The 23,545-nt window shown below is 44.4% G+C and overlaps 1 protein-coding gene across 1 annotated transcript; it reads right to left on the minus strand.

The window, feature by feature from the left end:
• Positions 1 to 1,576: 1,576 nt before the first annotated feature.
• LOC120842725 (4-coumarate--CoA ligase 1) lies at positions 1,577 to 23,330 on the minus strand. The gene is made up of 5 exons (XM_042294291.1): positions 23,261 to 23,330; positions 23,078 to 23,181; positions 8,466 to 8,610; positions 3,383 to 3,643; positions 1,577 to 1,710 (listed from the first exon to the last, which is right to left on the minus strand). Exons 1-5 carry the CDS (start codon positions 23,328 to 23,330, stop codon positions 1,577 to 1,579), a joined length of 714 nt encoding a protein of 237 aa, XP_042150225.1.
• Between the last annotated feature and the right edge of the window lie 215 nt (positions 23,331 to 23,545).

A 23,545-nucleotide genomic window follows, 5' to 3' on the forward strand; every position in this document is an offset into this window, starting at 1 on the left:
GAGTCTCAGGCGTGCACGCAATGGAGGCACATTGGAAGTCATTGAGCGTCTGGAGGAGGCTGAGAATCCGAAAGTGACGATTTGCCGTTCTTGCAATGGAGAGGACTACAGACCTTTCCGATGACTGGCCCATTGTCCCAGTGTGGTCGATCAGTTCAGTTTTGAGCCGTTTTGAGTCAGCATTAGGGAGTTTTCGGAAATCGCTTTCCTCCCTCCTCTAAGCTATCCGCAACGAAGATACCGCTACTGCGCCTGAGCGCCTCTTGTCCTGACTGAAAAAAACCCGGAACTCGTAGGGGGTTGCGGGGTGCGTCGCGGGACGGCAGAAACAAGGGAGTTTTAGTAGACCGTTTTCGGCAGCCCGCCTAGCGCCCCCATAGCGCTCCGTAATCCACCACAGGATCTTGAACTAGGCAGACAAGGCTGGCGGCGCGGATGCGCGGCTGCGGCGTTTTCTTTACGGATACCACAATTGACCGTTGATACCGTAGCGGAGGAGAAAAACGATCTACTATAACTTCCTAACAGGAGGTTTTCGTAGACCGTTTTTTCCGTCCCGCAAGGCTCTCCGCAACCCGCTTCGATACCCGGAACTCTGTGGTCAAGGCTATCGGTGCGCAAGCGCAGCTGCGGCTTCTTCGTTGCGTAGGGCATAGCGGAAGGGGAAACCCGCTCTACGAAAACTTCCTAATCTACGAGTTCTCCCTTGTATCGTCGCTGGTTGGTTTTGGGGGGGTAGGATGCACCACATTCTCCGGGCTGGATCATGTAGTTATCGTCTATTTGGACGTTCGCAGTGGTGGGGTACTTGGGCTTGGAGACAATGTTTGCTGTTTTTCAATACGGCTTGAACATAACACGACTTTCAATAAACTTTGAGGCGTGGCTCAGCGACCCAGAAACTTTCTTAACGAAGTAAATTCAGGTTGCACGCGGTGAAAAGTTGGACTAGTTAGTCGTACATGTTAACGGTAAAATAAACAGCGCCAAAAAATGGACAAGACGATGAAGGACGCGCACGAAGAACTGAACCGAAGGACTAGAAGACGAGGTACACACACGACGCGCTTAGTGTGTGTACTTCATCTTCTTGTGCCTCATTTTTCAACGCTGTTTATTTAACCGTTTACAAATACACATGCTTCTCGTATCTTTCTGCTTTCCAACCGATTGCACAGGGCAGTGAAAGTAATTACACGCATGATCTGTCTTAATAAATACACATGAAAAAGTGCTGTTGTCAAGGGCTTCGGTCAACCATCACACCGGCCAGCCTAAAATTGGCTGCTTAGTTAGCTAGGTTTTTTAATTAGTCATCTAAGACATTAATGTGATCTGGGTTCTCAAATCAATATGAAAATATGGGTGAAAAATCCTCATACCCAATCGACTCTCATTGGCACATGAAACGCCAGCGTTTTGAATCGCACGAAATTAAAGCAGCATGCATTTTTATTATAGGTACCACATAGGCGTCTATACCAGAACCCGTAAACAGGTTCTGCAAATGCTAGCACAGTAGGGCTGACGCATCGTTTATTGTAATGTCTTTTTTTTATCGAGTGGAATATCTTCATTATTTTTCTTTGGACTGCAAATTCGACAGAATGATTTTTAGTTCCCGTCTCAATATCTTGCCGGTGTCGGTCTTAGGAAGGGAGTCCCAGAAGGCAATACTCGTGAAACGATGCTTGTGCACAGTCGTGTTATCTAGAAAAAGCAAACAAGCCAGAGATGTGGAAAGCCAGATAATACCTTGTTTTATTCATAGTATAGTGTAAAAGCCGGTACACAATAAAACATGCAATGCTTTTAATCAATCTACAAAATATTTAAAGTAGTTTGAATATTTAAAAAAAAATGTTCCGTCAATTTTGTTATGACTAAGTTACGTGCAAGCCGCTTCTGTAAAATATCCGCTACATTAAACGTATGAAGATACTAGACCGTAGATAGACCGAATAGATGCACTTGTAACGCTAGACGTGGGCATTATTTGCTCGATACTTGTGACGTGCATGTCACACTATTGTGCATGGGTCTACATTATAATGGTAATTTTAGACAACACACAGAAGACGTTCACGTGTTGTTTTTATTGCTGGCTGCTGAACACGAGCTTTTTAACAAACAAAGGGTGCAACCATCAGCAGAAATGGTCTCCGTTGAATTTCCTCCTTTAGTTTCTCAAAGCAGATTTCTACATTCCGATTCTTTTTAAGTACCTTTAAGTCAGGTATCAGACGACGCTACAGTCCAGACGAGGCCAATCGATCCCCAGTCAAAACACAATCTTAAGGCGCTGCTTCTCTTACAGTGCGTATCGTTTTATGGTTAAAAATTTAAGCGCACAATATGCGCAGTACTCTGTTCTATTTCGTTTTTCCAATTGTTTCCTGTGTCTTCTAGCCTTTGACTGTACTCTGACACACACACACACACACGCACAAAAGTGTGGTTACAAAGTCACTGATGTCAATGTGGCTCACATATTTACTTTGGTCGAGTACACACCACGACAAATATTCGAACTCTTTACCTACATGGCTTAGAGATTAAAACGTGACAAATATTGGGTGGTATGCGAGTGGCGGTTCAAATCAAATATTCCTTTATTGTGCAGACCCCTAGGAAAAGCCACGAACACCGGTACTCTTTGCAACGTTGTAGGTAGTGATAACGCTGCGCCATTAGATTTGGAGCACTATTGACACACCTCCACAAATGACAAAGAGATCTAGTATTAATGCAGTCGCTCTGAGAGGGCCAAGCAGTCTGTTTTGAATATTGCAGAAAAATTTGAGCATTAACAATTTTCAGCTTGAGAGCTCAAACATTTTAGCATTTCAGTGACTGTAGTGTACATTTGCTTCTCTTAGATAAAAATATGATATAAGTTGGCGTAGATGGTGAGAAAGTGCACCGTGAATGACGCATATGACTCTCACGAGCCTATTGCTGCCATGACGGCATCAAACATTTTTTTTACAAGTGTGCTTCGGATCTTACCGTACAATTCCATCGCAAATAAAAATGAAAAACAAGATGAGCACTCAGCGAATAGGGCCCGGGTCTATTTTTATATATAAACGATTTAGAGAATATCATGTGCCAGAAAATATTGCGAGAAAATTTCAGAAGACCAAGACATGTTTTTGGTCTACGACTCAAACATTTGCTCTTTTTTGAAGGGTAATAGTGTCCAGTTGTGTCCTGTCGTTTTCTTTTTTTGTGTGTGTGTCTTTTCTCTGTCCGCGTTTACTGAGCTGTTTATTCCCGGCACGATGGACATTTAGCAAAGGGTACAATTTCCGAATTATTAGTAAACGTAGATAAGCCAATGTATGTACATACCTTCCATCGAGGCGACCCTCGTGCTTACCTGTCAGAAGCTGCATTAACTCTGTTTCCACGGTTTGAGAATTCCTTCTGTGCGACTTGTTAAGCACAACGCATGCGACGGGTGTCTCTCCGTGTTCTTGGCTCGGAATACCGACCACAGCCACTTCAGCAACCGCAGCATGAGTGAGCAAGAGTTCCTCGATCTCCGCTGGTGTCACGTGATGGTCCAAGACCTTAATCATCTGCTTCAGCCTTTCGACGACGTAAATGCGGCCAGTATCATCGTAGTAGCCAAGGTCGCCTGGAAGAAAGTCGAAAATTGAACAACGTTACTACGAGTCGTTAGAAAGACCCCTTTTCAAAAGCCACTTGCCAAAAGATAGCGATGAAATGGAATTATACTGCTCCTCAGTTTAAACCCGACTACAGCCGATGCCACGAGCCGACGGAACTAATCAAGCAGCGCTAAAAGTGCATCGTCACGGCGATGTTTTTTTTTTTCTTCTGGGTTTATGGGTTGCTATTGGAGTTGAAGTGAAACGGAATATAGACAAACTCCACTCACGGACGTCACGCAACGGTGATGGCGCTGCTGTTGGTACTGCGCATGCGCCGACGCTTTACTCCTCCAGAATTTGGGTTCTGCGCACGCGCAGTTCCCACACCTGGCGTGGGCAAAGCGGGCTTGTTTGGAAACACTGTGTTCGTGGCTGGACTGAAGCTGAATAGCTCCACGTGAACGGGCGTTACTTCTTCCTCTTTCTTTTCTTTGAGGGAACGCTTGATTCGTGTCTGACGTTCCAATTAGTGCTGACGTCAAGACTCGTCCATGTTGAGCCGATAGGGGGGAGCCCATGAAGGCGAATCGCCGTTATCATCTGCTCTTACGTTACCATAGAAATAGCGCAGAAAAGCGAGTAAAGTTTTGAGAGCGAGATTACTGACGGTTAAAAAGTGCCTTTACTGCTCCTACAAGTCTCGCGAGAAATAGGCACTTTGAAAAAAAATCGAGAGTAATACAATAACATACAGCGTACACTAAAGAGAAAGTGACGCGTGCGAGGCATCCATCGGTGCAAAGCGAGGAGTTCAGCACCCGTCAACCTTTCCCCCTCTCCCCGGCACTGACAAACTGACAGACACCGCCGGGTTTTTTTTCAAAACGATCTCTTTCGTTTTCGTCAAATTCAAGCACACAGGAGGCGTGGAGCCAGAGAGGAGGAGGCGCCGAGCAACACCTCCCAGATAACAAAGCATGAGATGGCATCATCAGAGAAGACTAACGCTGGACACAGATTGGAAACAAGTGCAGCGTCAGTGCGGCTTTATCATCTAGGACGTGTTGCGACGCGGCGCTTCGGAATGCGGGCGTGATCAGTTGTCGCGATGCCGACGCCGGCGGCGTCTCTTCGCTCTGGGTTTCTGTAGTGGCGGTGCGCGGGCTGGTTATATGTGTGTGTAGTTAAAACGACGGATGCGGTTTCCTCCATGGGTGATATGGATGCGGTTTCTTCCAGAAGTGGTATAGATGTAATAAAAAAGGTGAAAAAAATTACAGCCAGATCCATTGGTCGATCCGTAGGGAATGCGTTAGCATGATCCTTGGGAAACGCCACACACGCCCCACTTTGAAAAACACTAACACTGATTCCGTAACCAAGTCATAAAAAAAGGCAGGAATAAATAGAGGAAGCAAAAGAGAATGCCAAAACAGAAAAGTGAAATGCGTCAGCGTAACCGATTCCCAAAGAGGGACCTGTGTGGCGTTTCCCAAGGTACATGCTAACGCATTTCCTAAGAGTCCATCATGAATCTTACTGTATTTCTTTTCTCCGACTCAAGTTATAATGCTTTATTCGGAAACATAAGGGTGGTAGCTTATGCTTCAATACTTTGTTGCGGGATATTTGTATGAAGCATAAATAATTGATGCCACCCCACTTCAGGCGTTTGCTACTGATTGTTGAGCCAGGAATTTATTCGCGCCTGGTGCTCAGCTTAATGCTGACTTTTCTCTGAAGTACACTAAAACTCTATAGGTGAACTAGACGGTGTAAGAAGTTCGCAGCGTGTGTCCAAACTCTCAGAAATAGGGGGTGTATAAGGGTACACACCTTGTCTTCTATGTAACTCCCCAAAACTACTTTTGGACGCTCTGTTCACTGACGTCGAGTTAGCGATACCAACTTTTACAAGTGGCTTGATAGCTGTTGGATATAACGTATTAAATAAGTAATGTGCGTATCAAAGACTAGAGAAAAAAAAGCACTGAGGTTTTGCAGCAGAGCCAAAAAAATCTCGATTGCCTTACCGTAGCCTTTAACATGTACATCAGCTATTTTAATAAGTTGTATCGGTCTACTATTAAGCCGCTCTTGAAAGTTGGTATCTTTGGTTCGACTTCTGTGGACTGAACGTCGAATTGTTGTTTTGGGAAGTTGCATTTACACCCCCTATTTTTAAAGCGCAAGTGTATTTCAAAGCCAACGATGAAATGCCAGTTATGCATACAAGCTGCAACAGTAAACGTAAAAGCAAAGAAGTAGTGCCAACTTTTGACCTTACTGTCATAATTACAGAAGCTTGCGTTTTATGGGTTTTTGAATATAAATTCGAATAGATTTTAAAGCAAAAAGGAGCTACAGTTAGAAAAATGCCGTCTTCACGTTACAACGGTGATAGCCGCCACGATAAACGAGCTGAATAACTAAAGTTTGTTGATTAAGCGTTAATTATTAGCTTTATAAAGTATGCTGCAATTGCAGTTCTTAAGCCACTATTAATGGCTAATTCTATATTAAACAATCGCTTTTGAACAACTATATTTCAGACGTTCAAAGTTCGGTATTTGCGCTTTTGTAAAATTATGCGTGTCCGGCGCCAATCACACGCCGGAAACAGGTCACGCGATCTCGCCTGCTCTTTTGTATCACTCCGTTACGCCGCTGGTCGTCCGCGTCGCCCGCGCTCGCCGAATATTTGGTCTGCTGCGGGTGTATCAACAGTATCGTCTGCTACAGGTTTAAAAAGTGCCTTTTAACATTCTGAAATTTAGTCACACGGGATGTTAGTACGTAGGCTGACCGAGGGCATCTGTGTCCGAGCTTTCCGGCTGTTCGACATTTCGGCATTGTTTTGAGATGTAAGTACGCATTGCAAGGTGCTCGATGACCCTGTCGCTAATGTTTCCTTGTATTGTCTGGATATACCAGTGATCCAGGCGCAGTCCTTTCCACCAGGCTACTCGGCGTTCAATGTGATCGGCTGGTAAAGGAGTGCCCTGATTTCGCCGCGTATCTGAATTGTAGTGGCCCGGACGCTTTGCTTGTTTACAACGCATTCGCGGTACGACGCGGCCGGAGTCTCCTGCCGAATTTGAAAGTAGACATTCGTTACGACCTCTCGCGCCTAACACCCAAACGTGCCTTTGCGAAAGGACGTTTTGAAGCGACCCGGTTAGGAAAGCAGCGAAGCACATGATTCGGCTATTAGGGAACGAGATCACACAGAAAAACCGAACGCTGCACCCGTTTGTCAGCTGATGTACGCATATTATAGAGGCATTTACATATATTACTAAAAACATAAACTTCAAATAATTCATTCCTTTAGTTGCAAATCCTTCTCAGCGGTACACATCTGGAATATTGTGCGACGCTTGCGCACGAAACAGTAATTTAAAGAAAATACTTTTGCGGCCTACTTTGTGTTGAGTAGGAATGCTCTTCTCGAAGTTGCGAACCGTCCCTCAGCCTTTGGCTGCGCTCGGACGGATACTGAAACGAAGTATAGAACGATTTACTATCTAGGCAGCGCAGTGCTGGCTCATTAGCCAAAGAAATGCCACCGAGATAATGACGTGGTGAGCAAAATTATTATGTCACACTTCTATGGATCATTATGGACGGAAGTTCTGTTGCCCTTGCAGCGTTCAATTTCGTAAATGAACGAACAAACGCGAAAAGTGTTCAATGAATGTCTTGAAACCCGTTGACATATAGCAAACTGCTCTACTCGGTTTGACCTTCCTAAATGGCTTTATTTATAACTGGAATGACATGACCTATAAAGCAATAATTAAAATGTTAATTAACATATTTGAGGTAATTAGTAAAATTATCGCGATGGGCATTTAATCACCTACTGTCCTCCAGACCAGATAAGTACAAGGTGAAGACGGCACCCCTGCAGCTCTCATTAAACGCAAAAATAATTTTGAACTAAAGCTGAACAACAGGTATAGGAATACTCTCACCGATTATGCGTAGTCAGCGTTCTCGAAACCCCGACCAGCGGGCGAAATTCGGCCAGTGACGGGCCGTTGCCCTCACAATGAAGCCCGGCCCGCAAATTGATCCCTGCAGATTCAATGCTACCGGCACAAATATGAGCGCGCGTAAACCAAAGTCGCCTCAAATCGCGCACAAATTGCGCAGACAAACCCCCCCTCCCCCCCCCTCCCCCACTTTTTTCCTTGGGGGGAGCGCCCCCCCCCCCCCCCCCAAGAAAAAAAGGAAAAGCTGCTACTGCAATGCGCGCGCTCTCGCTTTAGTATTCATTGGACATTGTGATCATCAACGTCCTTTTTTTTTAATCCACTGCTTTCTGGGGCACTACTTATGTCAAAATTCCCTTGCGTTCCCATGTATATTAGGCTTAGTGTCCTGTGTCGTGTCTACTGCATATTGTCAGAAGTCGTGCCCTTATTTTCTTTGGTCTTCTGCCCTGTGTGAGCATGTCGAAGTTTCTATACGTATTAATTTGTGCATGGTGAGTTCTCCCGAATGATTGTGTATTATTATAATTAGCTAAATATTGATTTTTAAAATAAAGCATATGTATTCATCCAGTTTAATTTTTTTTTTTTATAATTTTTAGTTTAACTATTAATTTTGCTTTAATATGCTTATCTAGGATTATGTATTTAGTTTTTCCACACTTCTATTTTATTATTTATATTCAGGCTTTCGAACAGCGACAGATCCATCTGACCCCTTGGCCAAAAAGTTTGAAAACCCCTGCGCTAAACTACACGACTTCGTTTTTTTTTTTTCATTTTTCTTTTGGCAATTCTTTTACGAATTTCAGTCCTAGGATGCCCTGGAATGTGCGAGATTCCCTACCAGTACGTAGCCAACCGTCGGTGGTGAAAGCGGTGTTTGTGGCTTCAGGCTTTCCGTAGTATCCGTTCATCATGTTGTTTCCTTGGGCCAGAATCTCACCTCTTTCGTAAGCCTTCAAAGGTTCACCACTGTCGAGATGTACGACCTATAGGATGACACAACACGCCAAAAAGCTTAGATGTAGTTTACGGTGCAGGGCTTGATTAGGCGATAGATTTCCGACGCGTCAATATATTTGGCAAAGGCGACTACGATCAAATGCCGCGACCATACGTAGAGCGCAAGTGTAGCCACTGAGAACTTCAGAAACGCCGGGCCTGGCTTAATAATGTTCACGCTTTGGGGATTTCCTCAGAGTTGTTGTCGCGGCCAATGCCGCAGTCTTTTTGGCTGCTTTGCAGACAATAAGACGCTCAAGATTCGCCATGGGCTGCGTTCAGACTTGGGAAGTAATCGGTTAGAAGTAACGGATTACATGTAATCCGTTGCTTTTTTGAGTAATTTTGTAATTGCCACGTCAATTTTTTGGCGTAGTAGTTTGTAATGTAATTTCGTTACAAATATTAGCAACAGATTAAATACATGTTACTTTTTCTTAAATAGGAACATAACACAAAAACTGGCGCAATATGAGCAAGCAATTAGGCAGCATAAGGATAGCAAGTACTGCAAAGTACAAAAACCTCGTGAAGAGGAAAGTTAATGAAAAAAGACACGATTTTTCGTACACCGGCCACAAGAGCCACTAAAAAAATGTGCAAGACATATAAAAATAGGCGTTGTCTTCTTGGTCTCTCAGAGGTGGCATGCAGACATTCATATTGGGCATGGGCACCGCTAGCTTTGTCTGCGGAAATCCAGGGTTCATTGTCGCTCGCCGTAAGCTAGCGGGATGGCAGATGTGGTTGCAGCTTTCGGTGCCTTGTCAGCTTACAGGTGAACGGTGTGCACCTACACTCTTTCTCTTAAATACAATATTTTACGTTTACAAGGACCACCAAAATGCGGGCATATGAGAAATAAGATGCAGTGTTTCAGAACATTTTTTAAAACATCGAAATTGTTTTTATTGTTTTATTGATAAGCGTACGGGAAGAGTAACGTAAAAGTGATTTGTAACGTAACGAGTAAAGTAATCAGTTACTTTTCAGCGAACGTAATTTGTTACTGTAATCCATTACATTTGAGGCTGGTGATATGTAGGTGTAATTCATTCCATTTTTCAAGTAACGGGCACAAATCTGACTGCGTTTATCTTAAGCCGTCGGTGGCAATAGTAAAAGAAAAAAAAAACGCCGTAATAAAGCGATTTAAAACTAAACAAAACGCTCACACCTTTGTATTGCAGCCTGCCGAGGCAGATGTTGCAAGCCTGCTCCCAAATGTCTTAGACTATAGCCTCCTCTATACTCACAAAGCCTGGAAGCCCAACGACGGAGCCATGAGTGCCCAGTCGCAGATTTGAAGCGCAAGGATCTGGTAGCACAGATCGTCAAAGAAATACTTCTCGGGAAACCTGGACGTCAGTGCACAGCTTTTGCAGCGGCGAGGCCCCGAAACACACTAGCTCGCTTGGGAGAAGTATGTTTCAGCGTCTCGCCGCAGCGGGGCGCGAGTCACGTGGCTCTCCTCTCATCCGCTGTCTGCCGTTCCGCCCTTTTTGCATTTCGGCATCAAGAGAAATGAGCAATCCCAAAGTGGTCTACAGAGAGGATGGTCTACACAGCGTTAAGGAATACATCTGGAAAGATCTTGGCTCAGGTCGGTAAGTAAGGAAGGAATAAGTTTGCCCGAAGAGCAATTCATTGTGTTAACTTTTTATTTCCCTGGACCAGTCAGAACTACAGAAATAAGGGTTGTGGCGCAGGCTAGGTGGTGAACGTTCATACTTAAAATAAAAAACACCCGAGACAAGTAAAAAGGAAGAGACAAACACAACGACACGAGCTTTTAAAAGGGCATGACATCTATATTGAGAAACAGCGCGAATAACACATGGACAAAGAGAAGAGAACACACAAGACGAGGCGCTGCCTTGTGTGTTCTTTCGGCTGTGTTTCTCGAGACCCTCAAGACACAAGATTGTCCACAGCATCTGCAGGTGTCTCCTTGCGTGATTCTTATGCAGCAAGATTATAGTCTAACAAAAGCCGCTGAGCTTCCACTTTGTTCAGAAAAGTTGTTAGCCTGCTGGTGGCCAACTACTTTTAGGCATGTCTTTTTTTTGGGAAGATCTGTTGCCTCGAACCAGTAACATCAGTATCTTTGGATGCTAGAAATAAAACTAACTGGAGTGTTTCACTGTTTGAGATTTGCTGGACAATGTCTTACAAACTAAAATTTGCTTCATTCCCTTCTTACACTTTGTTGAACAATTTTTTTTTGTATCATAGTATCCATAATATGTGTGTGCATGAGTGGCAAAATGAGAATAGGTAAAATCATAGCAAGTTTACGTATGCAAATGGGTCACTTTACGGCATGCGGCTCTTACAGGTAGATATGTTATGCATATAAATGGTTAATCGCGTGCACCTTAACCTTGCATCCGGCAACTGGGAATCCTGTATTTCCCAAAGCAACTTCCCCAACAGGCGTTGTGCTGATCATGCCGAACGATTCGGTGAGGGCGTAACTGTTGGCGAGGGTCCGAGGACGAAAGTGAATGTTGATTTCTTTCGCAAGCGTCTTCGAGAGAATATCGCCAGTTATTATTATAGTTTTGACTGATGGTATTGACGTTCCACTTGCCGTCGCTTGCCTTATGATGCCCTGCATCATAAGTGGCGTCCAGGACATGAGGGTGACCTTAATGGGGAAAGTGACTGGGGTTAGTTAATTGGCTAGTTCTGTAATACGACGTTCGCTGAATACCTACTGCCAGCTTTTTTAAGAGAATGCAGTTAATACAAACGTGTAATCAAGCTGGACAAGAATAGCGAAAATAATCTCCGAGGAAGGGGAACAGGGGACAAAGGAAAAACACAAATCTCCAAACACAGCTAGGTTACTGGTGTTCGACTAAAAAAAAAAACCCGCCTGGTCCCTTTTCTCAATGTGCACCAGGCACCTAGCTGTGTTTGGAGATTTGTGTTCGTCCTTTCTTTCCCTTGATCCCCTTTTCCAGGGATTATTTCCATGTAGTTTTCTCAGACACTACTACGAATATATTGCTTGTTTAATCAAATTAAACTTTAAGTTTTTACCTTCTAAATATTGGTGCAAATAGGCTTCGTATAATATACGAAACTTTCGCGTGAAGTATTATTAAAGAAGCTTGGCCAATCATTCCTAGTGAGGTGCCGTGAAAGGCTGACAGTGTTTTTCACCAATTCAAACACAAACTTAGCTTTTTGTCTTTACATCACGTGAAAATATGGCCAGCATTCGACGGATCAGAGTAACATACTACGTGTTTCCGTCTTTGTACATTTTTCGTTTTAAAGTTGTGTATCATGCGGCTGTTACAAAAATACATATGAGCAAGCGTTCTTGTCACGAATTCCAGTTTGAACATCCGTGGAGTCTAGAAACATATAAAAGTAATCTAAGTAAGAGCGAACGTATCCATAGGTATTTGCAGAGGTATCTGCTAGTTTCGTTATTTCGTGATAAACGGTTAGATTCTCTTGCGTAACGCCAAAATTGTCACGAGGTAAACGAAATATTAAAATTGTTGATAAAACGAAGCAATCCCGCCTAGATTTCGACCCCGTCTTAAAGCCGGCTGGGACTTTTACCGCATTTAATCTAAGCTTCTTATATAATAACTGAAGGAATTTCATTCGAAATGCGCACATAAAAACCGAAATACGAAGGCATGAAGCGATCTCCACCGTGCGTGACGTTGACGTGGATGCAGACTAGAATGTGTTTGCTGAATTTATTGACATCCATTAATCTTTGTCATATTTTACTTATTGGAAAGCCTTCCATGATTCAATAATAAAATAACTTTTATTATTGAAGACCTAACACACAGAGAAGATTTAAAGACCTAACACACAGAGAATATTCCCACAAAAATGAAGATCTAGAACGTCGACAGAGTCATTAAGATATTATGAACAAAATATTTGAAAATCTACTTATCTCACCGTGTAGGTTCTCACGACGTCCACAAACTCCTCAAGGGACAAATTTCGTTCTCTTATGATGACTGTAGCTCCCAGGCACATGGCTGCAGTGATTAGTCTCATACCCGATACGTAGCTGAATGATCGTGTAGACAAATAGACATCTTCTTCGTTGCAGTACCCGGTAGCCCTTGGAAGAAAATGGGGTCAGTTTTATGAAATATTACAAGCAGATTTTACAGTAAATTTTCAGGTATCACGAACCCATATTCCTATTTTGGCTCTATACACTCCATGGGAGAACTATAGGGGGCGCTTTGAAAAACGCGCGTAGCGCCGCTTGCGGAGGAGCTGGCGTTCAACAGTTTGACGTGTTCAGCAGTCTGCGGCGCCTTTTCGCGTGCGAAGCTGTGGGGGCGGAAGCGCGCACCGACGGAACTTTGACTTTTTGAACCGATACGTTGCATGATGGTTGGGGCAGACCTAAGAAGGCATCTAGTGGTTGCCCGCTTCTTATGTATCCCAGAAAATAAATGTTACATCTATCAATCACACTGCATGCTGGCTTCCGACAAGAAATATTCACGGCATCTACATTGCTGCAAAAAAGTGAAACTGAGAAAAAATTGTTTGAAGTTTCCACACCACTACATTCGATTTTACTGGTGGTGGTTTGAACTAAAAGGCACCAAGAGGATAGGTGGTAGAAGGGGAAAAACCACGGCACTCTTTCACATGATTGGTGAGGCGTTTATATCCTGAAATTAACCTACCAAAAATTGAGTTCAGGGTGAAGAAAAAAAATCAAGATGATTTAAACTACGAATTTAGCCACACCAATATCACTACGATCATTTTTCACAAGAACACTTTTAAAAAAATTCCCACAAAACGAATACCACAAATACGTGCTTATTATTCTTTGTTTGCAATTTGATGCCGTTCATGTATATTTATTTTGTTTTTCATAAAAAGAAAAGAAGCATCAGGCAAACAAAAGTATATAGATCCGCTGAACACAAGCGAAATGCGGTGATTTTCTGCGGTTATCGGAGAGGTGATCTTTGTATCTATCTTCCACTTTCGTTTATTACGTGGAATCTCATGCAAGCATATCATAATGCGAAGAAAACAAACAAAATATTTTATGCGCGTGCGCAATGGTACACGGGCCGACAGAGGTTGTGACTGAAAGAGACAGGCACATACAGATATAATTGTGCATGTAAGGTTGATCTTATATCGGCCAGAATATACAAGTTTTGTCTCGCTCAACCTTGCCTGCTTTTTCAAAAATATATACCACCATCTTGAGCACTTTAAGACCAAAAAAATAAAGTCATTGTCGTTAAACAGCTATATATATATCGTAAAAAGGAGAAAATTCGTTCTCCGGCATACTTATCGGCTGATTCGTCGATCTCATTGGGTGCGGAGGGATAATAATATGTGCGAGACTTATTACGACCTGTGTTTCTTAAGTTTACAGTTACTACAGAACATCGTTACTAGAGTGAATAGCGCGTGTTCTCGCACAGTGAGTTCACCATAAAGTGATGACACCTGCTGTAAAATACCAACTTCCCGGTACACGTCGTCCAGTGTCCCAACGCAAAATATGGTCACTATTTAAACTGCGGGAAGCTAAAGCATAATCGAGGAATGATGAATCAAATTAGATGTGATGCATGCACCATATCAGAGATTCGACTTTCCTAATATTTGAAGGGTGAAACTTTTGACGTCATTCCCGGCGCTTATGGAACCAATGATAGTTAAATACATTTCTTGATAGTTAGTTTTTGGACACTTTAAAATGATCTGACGAGGTAATATCAACAAATTAAAATATATATATCTTCAGATGACACACAACAGAAAGCAGTTGATCCTCCTTGAAATTGTATGTTCGCTGAAAGGAATGAGGTGCAGACAACCTTCGCTATTTCCCAAGAAACAAAGTCATATGATGCTTCAATTGAGTCAATTGACATTGGCCTATAATGTAATTATTTGTGTTCAAACCCATGTATGTATATTTTTGATCGCCGACGCCTATTTATTATAACATTTCTCGCATTCAAATGCGCCTCTTTGGAGAGCCGTTTTCCGTATGGTGAGGTGACAGGTTTAACTTGGAGATTTAGCTTAATGGCTACTGGAACGAGATTTTTTTTTTCTCTAGAGAGAATACCTTGCCAGCGCAACATTACAACGAGTATAATAGGCTCTAGTTATCTACACTTTTTATTTTTTGTACCTTAGGGACCTCTAGAACATAACGCTCGATGAGCATCATGAGGAATGTCTTGGAACGAATTAAAGAAAGCGTATCCCACCACCGAAATAAACAACGTACTCAAAAGATCGAAACGCAGAAATCATAGCGTTGTGAGAGATCTCAGTGCCCTTGCGGAGTCCGGTAGAGCCTGAAGTGTAGAGCACCACCGCAACCTCCCGCCTGGAGTCGGAAGGAATATATTTTCGAAATTTTGTTTCTGAAATTTCCAGGAACTTTGAGATGTTGGTAAATCCAGGCACCTCTCCCACCGTAAACAAGCCCTGTAAAAAAACTCAGAATAAATAATAGAGTTCTAATATATTGTTTTGGCTGCCCCGCTACGCTATACGCTAGAGCGACGACGATACTGCGTATGCGCGCTGCTAGCGGTAACATTGCGCAGCTGCGCAAGCTAGCGGGGGCGCGCTCTCTGGCTGAACCAGCGAGGAGCGTAGCACTGCGTACTAGAGTGCGTCTCGCGAGAACGCGTCTTGGCGAGATTAGGAAGAGCCAGCGGGGGACGCAATTCAGGATGGCCGCTACGCTTCGCCTGTCCGGTCTGTCCGCTTCGCTATCGCGGTTATGAGGGGTGGATTATATCTTGGTGCTGCGAGAAGCCGCCGCGACAAAGCTGTTCCAGGACTGCAACAGGTGGCACTTTATTGCGAACATGCTAACTACGGCCACGGGGGAAAATAGAAAAAAATCTTCACAATCAGTGGTGCTGCGAGCGAAGGGTGAGGCCTCCTGCTCAGCCGCTTTGTCGAGAGTACAGAACTGTTCAAGGAAGCGAGCGAGCAGGTGAATCTAATGGATTTCCATGGCGTTTCATTATCGGCAACGAACGACACAACAGAAGAGCTACTGTTGCTGTCATTTACTTTTGAAGAGTTTTCCCGATGGCTTAGGCGCTTGACCCATGTCGGATTGGCCTTGACAGGTTGGCCGTCAGTTGTATTCAAATACAAACAAAATAGTAATTTACTTAAGAAGGAAGCAAATATTAGCAGTTTATTTGATAAAAAAAGAGAATACACTAAGAAGATAAAGACGTTTATAAAAACATTGCAGCGAAATTGTTTACAAATCTTTGTTTTACGCAAACCTTAGTGTCTGAAAAAGCCGCTAGTGACGGTTGTGTTAGCTCTGGTAACGCTGTTATCTGTAGCGGGTTGCGAACGTTCTACTAACATTTGTAATGGTGGTTCCGCTACGCTACATATAGCGGAGCGGAGAGCGTAGCGAATTGCGGATAGCTCGTTTCGTCCCGTCGAGGCGGTAAACCTAAGCGAGGAGGTGAGAAGCGAGGCCGCTTCCCCTCATTCTCAACTGTTCCAGGAGGATCGTGGTGTCAGAGTACTCGCTTGATCGCGCCATTCTTTCCTAAACTTACGGCCTCCATTTGGAAAATTTCGGTTCAGCATCCCTTTAAAGCTTAGTAGTGGAATTTATGTTCCGGTTAATTTAGAGGAGAAATGGCTGGGAATCAAATATTTAGTCGAAGCAATACTCAATCTAAAAGAAAACAGAAGAGTTAAAATTCCGTGAACTTTGTGAGCAGAGGCCCTTTTCGAGCGGAAATGAATGGACAATATTTATAAATCTATTATTTATGGAGCCTGTGGTGCTCGAGGCATGGGAATGGGGGCTCGATCGCAGCCGTGGTATGCTTGCGGGCCGCGAGTTTGGGACCTCTGCGTAAGAGGGATTCTAGACAGAAAACAAAATAACAGCGTTTTGTGTTCTGTTGCAACACGCGCTTCAATAAGAGTATTTCATTCAAGCCAACTAAATGGCGCACGGAGTTGTAGGGGTAAACGTTAGATCACACAAAATATTTTCTCGCTCAAATGAACTCCTCCACAAAATAGAATATCAGGTATGCCTGCTATACTCGAAGTAACACGTATATAGAAATAAAATACCACTCAGATTTTAGTAATCACTCAGCGAACGGAGCCAATGCTAGCTATATATATGTGTGCATCCTCTGTGTATCTACAGTTGTGTGTATTTGCTGCAAGCTACGGGAGTACCTCTTGTAGAGCATGCAGACTAACGCTTTTAAGGCAATTTAGACAGCGCGCCAAAATCGTTTTTTCAACGTATTGAGGTGAAATTTACTGCAGATGTGCAAGCGAGTAGTGTAAGTTTACAGTGAAAAAAATCAAGGAAGAAACTTATCTCGTTCAGAAAAAAAAAGAAACAAAAAATTTTTGGGGCAACCTACGCCGCAACTTTGCACACGAAGCGCGTGTAGCGAGATGTACTGCCGACAGATGGCGTACGTTGCGTCGAGGGAGCGCCAGCCGATACGAGTTGTGTTAGGGACGTCGCAAAACTATGTCGAACCCGAGGTTCGACTGAATCGACGAATCTTCAAACTTTTGGCAAGGTTTGAGAAAGTTAGACTTCAATGACAGTGTTGCAAGACTTTCATACAAACACCCCAGGACGCGCACCGGTCTGTCTTCGCTGTAACCGTGCCGGACACATCAGACGTGACTGTCATGTACCGAATTGTTTGGAGTGCAACCGCTCTGAAGATGATAAGGAAGAGTGCGTCAAGACATACGCCCGTGTCAGCGGCGAAACTGAGACGGACGAGTTGTCGCCGCCCACAATGAAGGTTGAGGAGGCAGAGCTGGCCCTCCGAGAACTGCAGCGCGATGTCCAACCAGCTGCGGAGCAATAGAGGCTCCTTGTTGAAGACAACGCCTCACCGCTAGTCACAATGGCAGAAGACGTCGAAAAGTCCGTTCTTGCTGTCCCTGTGCAACACCATGGCACCCCGGCTCCTGAGATGACTTCGACCGAGGCCGTTGCGGTCCTAACGACCGCCTGTCCCCTGCCGGAGAAGAAGGCTCCAGAAGGCGGCCTCGTCATGAACGAGAAAAAAGACTTCGTCAAGCGCGGCCTGGAGGACATGCCCTTGGCGCCCGGCATAAACCCCGACCCGAGCCCTTGGATGGAAATAGAGAAAAACAGAAAGGGGCGGGCTAGGGCGGTGCCTTATTAGCTCCCGGACGGAAGGCTTTAACGCGACAGTCAGTAGGGCGGCAACGCCTGGTTTCGAGGACTTCGAAGGATCGTGAAGGCAAGTGCTGCATAGTGAGACCCTACTGTTTGTATGCTCGATACAATCATCAAAGTAGCAACGCTAAATGTTCGCGGTCTTAGCTCACGCAAAGAAAAAAAAAAACAGTACTAAGTACAACGTTTTCTATTTAAGGAGAGACTCGATTTCTTAGCGGTGCAAGAAACCAAGATGGCTGATGAGGAGCTGGTAGCCAACGCGCTGAAACGTTTTTTACTTACGTACGAGCTATGTGTTACCTATGCTGTCGGTCTTTCGGGAGGTTGTTTTTTGTTCTTGAGGAAGTCCTTGCCCTTGTCGGAGGTGAGCGTCACGACTTGTAAGGAAGAACGTTTCATTCTGTGCGATGTTTATTTTGCAAAAGTTCGCTGGCGGCTTATTTGCATATATACCTCCAGCACGGTGAAATACGGGCTTTCTTTTTTCTTTGGCTTGCAATATTTTGTAGAATGCGATAGGACCGTTGTGCTTGTAGTCTATCTTAACTGCGTCGTGAGAGCAGTAGATAGGTCGCCGTACCAGCGGCGAGCAGATAACAGTGTTCCCATTTTGAGCGACCCCCTTGAGGATTGTGCTTTGGTAGACGCCGGAGCTGTGAGAAACGAAATGTCAGGTTCGTTTCACATATTTCCAAGCCAACTTGCACGCGTGATTAGATCGAGTGTACGTGTCGGCTTCAGTAGCAACCATGTTGCAGAGGTAGCGGGTCACGCCTGTTTTGCATCTTGGACCAATGTTTGGTTTCACCAATTATAGGCGACAGGGCGCCACCGAACCTGTTTAACTGGAAACTTTGGAAACTCAACTTACAGCCACTGAGTGATGTAACATTCTTAGAAGCAGTAGACTGCATTTTTAAAAATTAGCGTGAACAATCGGGGGACGATGTTTTTGAGGCGTGGAAACACTTCCAACAAGAGTTTAAAATGACACCTGTGCAAAGGTCGTCAATTTTAGCATTTGAGGCTCGACGCGATGAAAGTAGCTTTAACGCTGACTTGGTTGTACTGTCGAGACCTGAGTATGCGAACCCTGGCGTTGGTCTTAAACATTAGGATGGAGTCAAGAAGCGCTTAGACGAGCTGCACCGTGAAGGTTACCGGGGTGGCGTAGTCCAAGCTCGCTCAGAAAAGTATTTGTTAGGAGAGCAACCGACGAGACGTGCCTTGGTTGATAAGAAGACGTACGCGCCACGTAACGGGATCAGGGAAATTGAGTACTGGGGGGTCAGCAGCCCCAGCCCAGGTATGATCGAAAAAGCTTTCGTCGAGCACTATCAGCATCTCTTCGATAACCAAGTCGAAGAAAGAACTCCGCGTGTGAGAAACTACTTGAGTCTCTCGGCTCGACCTAGTGGAGCAGGGAAGGATCGAGGAAACTATCACCATACAGGAGATAGAAAAGGCCATTGACGATCTGCCCAACTCAAAGACGCCGGGCGCAGAAGGTTTAGGGGCGAAGTTATTTTCTTTAAGTTTAAAAGTCACATTTTTGTTGCGAGTTCTTTCTGAAGCCTATAAGCGTAAAATGCTACCAGCTTAGTTCACACGAGAGCACACAGTTGTAATCCCCAAAAGTGAGGACGTCGATAAACTTTACCAACCTATAACGCTGCGTAACGTACTACAAGATATTCGCGAAAATCCTAGCTAGACGTTTCCAAGGCGTTGCCCGTCAACTTATAGGTGAACACCAGACCTGTGGCATACAGGGCCGCTTCATAACGACAAACATTCATGTGGCACGTAGTGTGTTACAGGCATGTGATGACGCCTTGGACCAAGTCACCATACTTCAGATTGGTCTCGACAAAGCTTCCGATCGTGTGAAACACAACCCGCTTTTCAGTGTTCTGGAGAGAGTCAATGTTGGTCTAGTATGGCTTACAAGGCCTGTACGATGAGCCTTATCGTTAACAAGAAGTTAACTTAAGTAGTAAGGGTTCCTTCTTCCGGTCAGGCAGGGATGACTTTTGTCGCCTTTATTTTTCAAAGTATACTTGGAGCTTTTCTGTTTAAGCGTGCTCTCCAGCGACCAGTATGGGGGATTTAGTTTGGTGGGGCTCAAATGAAAGTTGTCAGTTACGCAGACGACGTCGTGGTTTTTTGTCGGGATAAGCAGGGCGTCAGCACCGCAGTTAGTTTGGTTAATTATGTTTGTGAGGGCCACAGGCGCGGTCGTCAACTCGTCAACTGGTCTAATTAGACCAGTTGACGAGTTGAAAAACCACGGCACTTAAGGGCCGTGGTTTTTGGCATGGGGCGTAGACCACAGCGCCTTCAGAATAATGAAGGTATTATCTGGGATTGCGAGCCGTGCCAATACCTCGGCGTTACACTCAATTGTTATCGCGAAAACAAACGCTACTTGTCGGGTGTCGCCACCGACCTCGACAGGCGCGCTTCTCACCGTTTCCACCAGTGCGACTGTCTCTTATGTTTTTCTTATTGCCATATTACGGTATGTATTGCAAGTCATTCATTGTGCACGTATGACTGTGCTAAAGTTTCATCGCGTGTTCGCATTTTTTATCTCGGAATCGTCTTGGCAGCCTATGATGCGTGATGATCTGTTTCATCATGTGAGTAACGGGGGACTAGGGTTATCATATTTGTTTGTGCGACATTTGGTGTCACAGTTATTTTTTCTACGCGATGACAAGCACCCTTTATGCGCGCGTTCATCCAAACAAAAGTTTCACCTCATTTGCCATCGCTGCTTGTGTCATCCTATGGCAGTGAGCCATCGCGATTTTTCGGGTTCCGGAAAAAGGTTGTTGACGGTCTGCATATTTTTACTTCGCGCTTCTCGATGGACTAACTGTCGGTGGTATGCAAGAAAATGCTTAAACGTGACTTGTTGTTAAGCATATTACCGGTGCCTTTGTACAGAAGTGTTGCTTGCAGCGAGGGCCGTGATGTACTCAATCGTGTGGAATGTACGTGCATTCCCACTTTAGTAAAGAAATTTTTTCTTTAAATAGTACTGCAATATTTTACCTACGAAAGCTTGGCTTAAGGAAAAGGGTGTAGATGTGCCATAGCCAGTGGAGTGTCGGTTCTGTAAACAGCCTGAGACCATCGAGCACGTTTTCATCTTCTGCTGGGACGCAATTTTTTGTTTTGTTTTTTGGGGGGACGGGGGGTGGGCGTCCCTTAAGATATTTTGAAGGAGTTTTGCATTAGCCCATGTGTAATACGTTGCTCGAAAGTGGCAAATAATGATTGTGTGCCATATGACTTTTTTTTTTTTTTGGGGGGGGGGGGGGGGGTGGGGGGGGTTGTTTAACATTGGCTGTCCCGTATGGCAGTTCGGCATGCGGACCCCGTGCCAAACAAGTACGTTTCTATTTATTTTCACTCGTAAAACAGGTCGAAAATATTTTTTTCCATTCGCGAGCCTAAGCCAGAGGGGCTGAGCTTCTGTAAAGCACCGTTCGAGATGCAGGCTTTTTAATATGCACTGTGAATGGCTTGTGGTGCACTTTTCACTGGTATCGACGTGAATTGTTGCTTGTTATTGTAATAAAAACAAAACAACAAGCGTACCTTGCGTAACCTAGTCAGTAACGTGTCTGGTTTGCAACGGAAGGGTCGAAGGATCGATTGCCTTCTAAAATTCCTCAAGTCTTTCTCTATGGCCAATGAATTACTTTATGAATGAAATCATTTGAGACATTCGGCGACCTTCAATTCGCATTTCATCTAATCTTTTATCATTTTCATTTCATGCGTGACGTAACGTTTCACGTGAACGTTGTGGGTTGTCAGAAATACTCGCGCGAAATCCTGTGGCTGTGGCGTCATCGCCCTATAGACCAATCCTGAATTTTCGCGTCACGCCACCGACGCCGGCCTTTCTGTGACAAGAGCTTGTTAAAGCTGTCGCGTTAATAATGGCATTTTATTGTCTACCATCAACTTCGTGCAGTCCCGTTGTTTCGGTTGCGTGTCTCAATGAAGCCAGCCGGTGAAGCCGTGGCTTCACCGGCTTCTTGCATGACAGTTTTTACTTTTGATCGAATGGAAATATCTGAAGGTCAAATTGTAATTTCTGTACAACCCCATGCAGGTTCGGCGAACGAAACGATAAAAAGATCAGAGGGGAAGAACAAATCGACAGAGTTGAAAACTGTTATTATTTCGATTTCCTAGGGGCCACACAGCACGACTAGCCCATTTCATCAGCGCTAGTTTACACTGCTAATGTTGAGCGCCAACTTGAAGAGCATCTCTTTATGTGGTATTTCTTTTACCTAGCGTTCCGGAACCCCCTACGCACAATACCAGCATACCTACCCGTGCGCGAGGTTTTCGGATAGCACAATAGTCGAAACTCAGTCGAACTTTTGTGGAACTTCTCGGGAAAAGTTCGAAAAAGTCGCCCCGCTTGAACTCGAACCTCGGCTTGTTCGCGACACTCCTAGTTGTGATAGCAGACGACCCCGCCAAAGAACCCGAATTCGACGATGTTCCCTTGACGCAGCGTACACCTTCGGTCGGCAGCCCTTTTTGCTACGCGTCTATCGTCTGCGAAGTGGCCGCGTAGATTGCCGGGACAAGTTTCTCTTTATTTTCCTTTTGAACGAGGTAAGTTTGTTCCTTGATATTTTCAATGTAAACTTCCACCTCTTGCTAGAACCTCTGTAGTAAATCATAGTGAGAAAAGTTGAGAACTAGACTTTTGCGGACCGTCTGAAGTGCCTTAAAAGCGTTAGTGTTAATGATGTAATTTGCAACACGTAGAAACAATTGTAAAAAAAAAAGAAGCTAAATCACGCGAAGGAAAAACAAATCTGGCAAATAGCTAATTAAATCTAATTCACGCAGAAATTTCAGCTTGCCCAAATTTAGTAATAACCAAAAGGGGTAAAATGCCGCATAGGGTGCCTCGGGCATGCTTACACGAAACATATTGCGCCATTACGGCGCAATATGTTTCATATGCGATACAAAAAGTAGTAGTTCTCTCCAACGTTTTTTTTTTTTAGCAGCCTAACGTACCCGGTGTTTCCCGCGTGGCTTTTATGAGGTCTCTGTGTGAACTCCGCGGGGCCAACTAATATTGCCCCACCCCGCTCATACGCCGGTCTGTGAAGAATCGGAAGCTCTAGTAAAAATACCCGGCTTTAGCTTGGATAGTCCAACACAGCACCCACCTTGAGATAAAAGTCTTTGTTCACTTCGAGGGCCTTAGGCGCAGACTTATGATCAGCGAAAAGATAGTTGCACCCGCTGTCTTTGATCATATAAAGCAGCTCTCCTAAAATAGAACAAGTGTAATTTTTAAGTATTCGGAATCAGGTCGTTTTCACCATCAGTGAACAAGCAGCAGTACACACCTGGGAGATAAACTGTCGGTGTCATGACAACCGTTCCTCCCAAAAATACAACTGCCAAAGCAGCGGCCATATTTTCCACGCTGTCGTGAATGAGCACACACACACGGCACCCTGGTGTTAGTCCGCACTGCTGAAATCCCACTGCGTATTTGTTTATCCTGGCCAGCAGCTCTCCGGCCGTTAGCCGCTCAGTTCGATCGATCTAGAAAATAAAGGTCGAAACGCCTGGTCTTACGTAGATACAATACTAAAGTGTTAATAGAGAGTTCTAATAGATAGTTTCGA

Source organism: Ixodes scapularis, unplaced genomic scaffold (genome assembly GCF_016920785.2).
Source record: "Ixodes scapularis isolate PalLabHiFi unplaced genomic scaffold, ASM1692078v2 PGA_scaffold5__190_contigs__length_132052651, whole genome shotgun sequence".
Classification (NCBI taxonomy): domain Eukaryota; kingdom Metazoa; phylum Arthropoda; class Arachnida; order Ixodida; family Ixodidae; genus Ixodes; species Ixodes scapularis.